The sequence below is a fragment of the Somniosus microcephalus genome, chromosome 23, assembly GCF_052327205.1.
Source record: "Somniosus microcephalus isolate GS21.2 chromosome 23, FLI_Smic_1.0, whole genome shotgun sequence".
Taxonomy (NCBI): domain Eukaryota; kingdom Metazoa; phylum Chordata; class Chondrichthyes; order Squaliformes; family Somniosidae; genus Somniosus; species Somniosus microcephalus.
The window spans coordinates 67,826,568-67,834,127 of NC_141009.1; the positions used below are offsets into that span (position 1 = coordinate 67,826,568).

The window sequence follows — 7,560 nt, forward strand, 5'->3', positions numbered from 1 at the left end:
ACTTCCGCACCGTTACCTTTGGAGTCCCCCAAGGATCGATCTTTGGCCCCCTCCTATTTCTCATTTACATGCTGCCCCTCGGCGACATCATCCGAAAATATAACGTCAGGTTCCACATGTCCGATGACGATACTCAGCTCTACCTCACCACCATCTGTCTCAACCACCCCACCCCACTGTCTCTGATTTGTCAAACTGCCCGTCCAACATCTAGTATTGTCCGAGCCAAAATTTCCTCCAACTAAATATTGGGAAAACCAAAGCCTTCGTCTTCTTTCCCCACCTCAGACTCCGTTCCCTGGCAACTGCCTGAAGCTGAGCCAGATCGTTCACAGCCATGGTGTTGTGTTTGACCCCGAGATGAACTTCCAACCTCATATCCGCTCATCACCAAGACTGCCTACTTCCAGCTCCGTAACATTGCCTGACTTTGAACCTGTCAGCTTATCTGCTGCTGAAACCCTCAGACATGCCTTTGGTACCTGAAACCTCGACTATTCCAATGTTCCCTTGGACGGACTCCCATCTTCCACTCTCCATAAACTTGTGCTCGTACAAAACTGTGCTGCCCGTAGTTTAACTCAGACCAAGTCACGTTCACCCATCACCCGTGTGGTTGCTGATCTACATTGATGTTGGCGGGGGACGGGGGCTCCAGTGATGTTGGCGGGGGGGGGGGGAGGCGGGGGCTCCAGTGACGGAGGCGGGGGGTGGGGGGGGCGGAGGCTCCAGTGACGGAGGCGGGGGGGTGGGGTGCGGCCGGGGGCTCCAGTGACGGGGGCGGAGGCTCCAGTGTCGGAGGTGGGGGGTGGGGTGCGGAGGCTCACGTGACGGAGGCGGGGGTGGGTAGGGGCGGGGGCTCCAGTGACGGAGGCGGGGGGGGGTGGCGGGGGCTCCAGTGGCGGGGGCGGAGGCTCCAGTGACGGAGGCGGGGGGGTGGGGGCAGGGGCTCCATTGACGGAGGCGGGGCGGGGGCTCCAGTGACGGAGGCGGGGGTGGGTGGGGGCGGGGGCTCCAGTGACGGAGGCGGGGGTGGGTGGGGGCGGGGGCTCCAGTGATGGAGGCGGGGGGGGGGGTGCGGGGGCTCCAGTGGCGGGGGCGGGGGCTCCAGTGACGGAGGCGGGGGGGTGGGGGCAGGGGCTCCATTGACGGGGGCAGGGGCTCCAGTGACGGAGGCGGGGGGGGGCGGGGGCTCCAGTGGCGGGGGCGGGGGCTCCAGTGACGGAGGCGGGGCGGGGGCTCCAGTGGCGGGGGCGGGGGCTCCAGTGACGGAGGCGGGGGGGGGTGGCGGGGGCTCCAGTGGCAGGGGCGGGGGCTCCAGTGACGGAGGCGGGGGGGGGCGGGGGCTACAGTGGCGGGGACTCCAGTGACGGGGGGGGCGGGAGCTCCAGTGGCGGGGGCGGGGGCTCCAGTGACAGAGGCGGGGGAGGTGCGGGGGCTCCAGTGACGGAGGCGGGGGGGGGCGGGGGCTCCAGTGATGGGGCGGGGGGGGTGGCGGGGGCTCCAGTGACGGGGGCGGGGGTGCGGCGGGGGCTCCAGTGATGGGGTGGGGGGGGGAGCGGGAGCTCCAGTGGCGGGGGCTCCAGTGATGGGGTGGGGCGGGGGCTCCCGTGACGGGGGGGGGCGGGGGCTCCAGTGATGGGGCGGGGGGGCGGGGGCTCCAGTGGCGGGGGGTGGGCGGGGGCTCCAGTGACGGGTGCGGGGGGGTGGGCTCCTGTGATGGGGGCGGGGGCTCCAGTGGCGGGGGCTACGGGGGCGGGGGCTCCAGTGACGGGGGCAGGGCGGGGGCTCCAGTGATGGGGCGGGGGCTCCAGTGATGGGGCGGGGTGGTGCTCCTGTGATGGGGGTGGGGGCTCCAGTGGCAGGGGCTCCAGTGACGGGGGCGGGGGCTCCAGTGACGGGAGCTACGGGGGCGGGGTCTCCAGTGACGGGGGCTCCAGTGACGGGGGCTCCAGTGGCGGGGGCTCCAGTGACGGGGGCTCCAGTGGCGGGGGCTCCAGTGACGGGGGCTCCAGTGACAGGGGCTCCAGTGACGGGGGCGGGGGGTCTCTGAGGTTACGTGTTTGTCTGATTTGAGATATTGGTGATTAGAGTCTGCTCCTCCACAAAGTCCCTTAAGTCAAATGATCTGATTATTTAATGTTTTTGTACGACTGTCCCAGTTTCCTACATCACTTACTTTGCTTAATTTAAATGACTGGATAATTCAGTTTTTTTTTGCCAAAAATCCCATTGAATTGGTTGGATTATACGGTGTGGGAAATACGTGAAGAAATAATTTCGGAGCAAAGGAGCAGGATCAGATTGTACAAAGTATGGAAAGGAATGTTGAAGGTTTTTATAAATATATTCTGAAGAGTGGTCTCCCCAGAGGGATACGGAGGGCAGCTGAAGTTACTGAACGAGCAGCAGCAGATGTCCTTCTTGACCACTTAGTGTCAGTATTTACAAACCAATCGGAGAGTGCCCTGCTTTACACAGCTGGAATTTAAAGAGTCGAAGGAAGATAAACTGATAAATTGAGATAATCACCACAAAGTAGTGACAGAAAGACTAGAGAGTGAAAGACAGAAAGAACAAGAAAGACTTGCATTTATATAGTGCCTTTCACAACCTCAGCATGTCCCAAAGTGTTATCAGCCAATGAAGTATTTTTGAAGTGAAGTCACTGCTTTAATGTCGGAAGCACGGCTTTGAATGTTAAAGGAGATGACAAATGAGATTGGCCGATTCTCTGTGGATATGTGAAGGGAACCGCTACGTGCAGGAATTGTGCCAAGAATCAGAGATGTACTCATTTATAAAGATGGGTGCAAGGATAAACCAGGGAACCTTGGAGTCCCCCAAGGAGCTATCCTTGGCCCCCTCCTACTTTCATCTACACGCTGCCCCTCAGTGACATCATCCGAAAACACATCAGGTTCCACATGTAAACTGACACCTCTCTTGACCTCTCCACGGTCTCTAAGTTGTCCGCTGCTTGTCCGACACCCAGTACTGGATGAGCAGAAATTTCCTCCAACTAAAGGTTGGGAAGACCGACGCCATTGTCTTCAGTCCCCGCCACAAACTCCGTTCCCGAGCCACCGACTCCATCCCTCTCCCTGGCAACTGTCTGAGGCTGAATCAGACTGTTCGCAACCTTGGTGTCGTATTTGACTCTGAGATGAGCTTCTGACCTCATATCCGCTTGATCATCAAGACCGCCTACTTCCACCCCTAACATCGCCCAACTCAGCTCATCTGTATTTCACCGTAAGGCCACCTGCTGGGACCATGTTTCTCCAGGAGTCCTCTTTTTGAGTCAGAGGGATGGAGTCTGGAAAACCAAAGGTATCAATGGAAAGATTGCACAGTGCCAGTCAGGCAGGTAGTGATCCGGACACAGTGACCAGTGACTCCATACCACCCACACAGTGAGTGACACTGTCACCTTGTCACAGGCTCTGGCCCAACCACACCTTCCGCAGTTCCAGGATTTTCTTGGACACCGTTGATCCTGGTGCCGATTTCCCAAGTTTGCTGGTTGGAGCTGGATGTTGTTGGGATCACAGGTGTGTCGCTCATAACCCCCTGTCTCTTCATTTGAGTGGCTAGTTAACTATGGGTGGCGCACTCAGGATACCAGTGCCCAGCATGGCAGGGACCCCAGCAGGCAATGAACCAGGGACCCCAGCAGGCAATGAACCAGGGACCCCAGCAGGCAATGAACCAGGGACCCCAGCAGGCAATGAACCAGGGACCCCAGCAGGCAATGAACCAGGGACCCCAGCAGGCAATGAACCAGGGACCCCAGCAGGCAATGAACCAGGGACCCCAGCAGGCAATGAACCAGGGACCCCACCAGGCAATGAACCAGGGTAACCCCCGTCTCTCTCTCTCTCTCTCTGTTCCCAGGTCTGTAATGGGGCCGAGTATCTGAAGCTATCGGTGGAGGAGATGGTGCAAGCTGTGCAGTTAAACGCTGGCCTAGGAAGGACAGAGCGTTCAGGTAACCGGCGGGGGGGGATTCCTGGTATTGCTCCCGCAGCAGGGAGTCACTGATTGTACTCGATGTTTCACACCACACATGTTGCTCCTCCCGTATCATGCATTTATTCCCCTTTAGATGCTGCTGTCTCTTGGTTCCAGTCCAGCTACACTTTCTCCAACACTGGGAGGTGCGATGTTCACTCTGCTCCGTGGGAGCCATACAGAACACCAGGCCTAATCCCAGGCTCCGGCCTGGCCTGTTGGCTGAGGCCCAGGCTCCGGCCTGTTGGCTGAGGCCCAGGCTCCGGCACATGATCACAGTGGGGGCACTGCAACTGCCCTTGGCACCCCTGGTGTGGGAATGGGGAAAGTCAGTCAGGGTTTCCTGCTTGCGGTTTCTGCCCAGTGACCCCTGCGGAAGTACATCCATGTGGATTGAGATTGGTATGAGTGTGGGTTCGAACTCGATCCTCAGTCAACCTGTCCTGAGAGGAAAGAAAAAACAAATCAAAAAAGTAGAATGATTAAAACCGGTCGAGGGAAATTGTTCCCACTGGGCAAGAAAATGAGGAGTAAATTGGGAATTGAGAAAGGACAACTTCGCATTAAGTGGAAACCATTTGTCCCTATTTACCATATCAAAACCCCCCAGTGTGAACCCTCCTATCAGATCTCCATCTTTGTTCTAATGGAAAGAGCCCGAGTTTCCCTTGTCTCTCGTCATAACTAAAACCTCTCATTCCTGGGATCAAAGTAAGTTGCTTTGGACTCAGTGTCTTCTTTGTATTTGATTGTGTATGAGTTACCCACTGCCTCACTCTGAGTTCTGCTGAGCTAACACCTAATAAATACATATACATCGAATGTACAGCACAGAAACAGGCCATTCAGCCCAACTGGTCCATGCCGGTGTTTCTGCTCCACACGAGCCTAATACACATCCACATTCTCCAGGTTTCCTCTCACCTCTCTGACACTTGCTGAGGTATGGCTTCCACGGGCTGCACCCAGCCTCCATACCGCAATCACCATTTGTCATTTGTCATCTGTGCTGCTCGACTGTGTGAGTCACTGCACAGTGAAGGGGGCAGTCTCCTGATTTATTTCTGACCCTTTGTGAGGATCTGACCCATCCCAATGCTACAGTCGCTCGGGGCAAGTCTTATCAGAACACAGGACAGGAAAGGCCTTTGGTTCCAATAATCTCAGCCATTGATTGGTCCTATCTGAGAGGGTACAGAGGGGCTGGGTGAATGGGGAAAAGGCAAGGAAACGCGACGGAGAGGCTTTATAGTCCATGACTTAGTCTGGGATGTTGGTTCCAGTTGTCAGATAGTAAGATGACATTTTGAAAAAGTTTGTGGTGATCTCTGTGTATCTGAGGGTCTGAGCAGCACCGTGAGAACATCCACCTCAGTCTCAGTCTCACTGGTGTGAAAAGCAATCACAGGCAGTTGGAAGCAGCCACAACACCACATGAAAGGGCTGGGAATATCTGCACTGACTGCTGCTCTCAGCCTCCTCAGCTCCAGTTCTAATAGGTCTGTGCACTCCTGAACGTGCTGCTATCCACCAGCTACTCACTGCACTCCCTGAAAGAAGCAGCCGTCAGGATAGGAAGGAATATAGATTCATCTCAGCCTTGTTAAAGGCACACTCCTCCCCTCGGCCTTGTTAAAGGCACACTCCTCCCCTCGGCCTTGTTAAAGGCACACTCCTCCCCTCGGCCTTGTTAAAGGCACACTCCTCCCCTCGGCCTTGTTAAAGGCACATCCCTCCCCTCAACAACAACAACAACAACTTGTATTTATATAGCACCTTTAACGAGGTAAAATGCCTCACGGTGCTGCACAGGAGTGTTGTAGAACAAAATTTGACACCGAGCCACATGAGTTATTAGGACAGGTGAGCAAAAGCTTGGTCAAAAAGGAGTGTGTTAAAGGAGGAAAGAGAGGTAGAAAGAGGCGGAGAGGTTTAGGGAGGGAATTCCAGAGCTTGGGGCCATGGCAGCTGGAGGCACGGCCGCCAGTGGTGGAGCGATTAAAATCGGGGATGCTCAAGAGGCCAGAATTAGAGGAGTGCAGATATTATAAGGGCTGTAGGTCTGGAGGAGGTTACAGAGATAAGGAGGGATTTGAAAACAAGGATGCGAATTTTACAATCGGGTCAGTGTGCAGGTTAAGTTAATCCCTGAGAGAAAGGGGACTGAGAGACACCAAGTCAGTGTGCAGCTATCTGACTGAGAGAGGTCTGTTGTCGCTCAGTCCCTTTCCATCTGGTGAAATGTGCTGCTGCATACAGTACTGCAGGAGAAACATTGAGAACAGCATGAGATTGCTGTGTCAGTGATGTACAGAGTGAGGTGAGGGAGTCAGGCAAGCAGTGGATTCGTTTACGTGTCTGAGACTGGCCCAGTGCGGGCAGTGTAAACACACGGTGGTTAGCGGTTAGAGTCGAGCTCGTACCCACAGTGCTGAGAGTCAGTGTTTTAACTCTTTCCCACCCATTCTAGCTTCCGCTGTTCCCACACATCTCAGCATCTGCTTGGTGCACGGCATTGAGGGTAAACCCAGCAGCCCAGGCTCTGCCTCGTCCCCTCCTCCCCTTCGTTCCTCTGTTCCCCCTCGTCCCCTCTTTCCACCCCTCATTCCCCTCCTCCCCTCTCTTCCATCTCCCCCCTCGTTCCACCTCTCTCCCCCCTCGGTCCATCAGTGAAAGTCGGTGTCTGTGGAACTGTACCCCAGTGAGAGTCAGTGTCTGTGGAACTGTACCCCAGTGAGAGTCAGTGTCGGTGGAACTGTACCCCACTGAGAGTCAGTGTCTGTGGAACTGTACCCCAGTGAGAGTCAGTGTCTGTGGAACTGAACCCCAGTGAGAGTCAGTGTCTGTGGAACTGTACCCCAGTGAGAGTCAGTGTCTGTGGAACTGTACCCCAGTGAGAGTCAGTGTCTGTGGAACTGTACCCCAGTGAGAGTCAGTGTCTGTGGAACTGTACCCCAGTGAGAGTCAGTGTCTGTGGAACTGTACCCCAGTGAGAGTCAGTGTCTGTGGAACTGTACCCCAGTGAGAGTCAGTGTCTGTGGAACTGTTCCCCAGTGAGAGTCAGTGTCTGTGGAACTGTACCCCAGTGAGAGTCAGTGTCTGTGGAACTGTACCCCAGTGAGAGTCAGTGTCTGTGGAACTGTACCCCACTGAGAGTCAGTGTCTGTGGAACTGTACCCCAGTGAGAGTCAGTGTCTGTGGAACTGAACCCCAGTGAGAGTCAGTGTCTGTGTAACTGAACCCCAGTGAGAGTCAGTGTCTGTGGAACTGTACCCCAGTGAGAGTCAGTGTCTGTGGAACTGAACCCCAGTGAGAGTCAGTGTCTGTGGAACTGTACCCCAGTGAGAGTCAGTGTCTGTGGAACTGTACCCCAGTGAGAGTCAGTGTCTGTGGAACTGTACCCCAGTGAGAGTCAGTGTCTGTGGAACTGTACCCCACTGAGAGTCAGTGTCTGTGGAACTGTACCCCAGTGAGAGTCAGTGTCTGTGGAACTGAACCCCAGTGAGAGTCAGTGTCTGTGGAACTGTACCCCACTGAGAGTCAGTG

General features: G+C 55.8%; 1 protein-coding gene across 1 annotated transcript in view; it reads right to left on the reverse strand.

Moving 5' to 3' along the window:
• Positions 1 to 1,904: 1,904 nt before the first annotated feature.
• The window catches only part of LOC147101936 (exonuclease mut-7 homolog), a 360,516-nt gene continuing 354,860 nt past the window's right edge, over positions 1,905 to 7,560 (reverse strand). The window contains exons 18-19 of the mRNA XM_085965159.1: positions 3,442 to 3,532; positions 1,905 to 2,067 (exon numbers count right to left, since the gene is read on the reverse strand). Coding sequence (XP_085821285.1) covers positions 1,905 to 2,067; positions 3,442 to 3,532 — 254 coding nt within the window. The remainder of the gene's footprint in view (positions 2,068 to 3,441; positions 3,533 to 7,560) is intronic.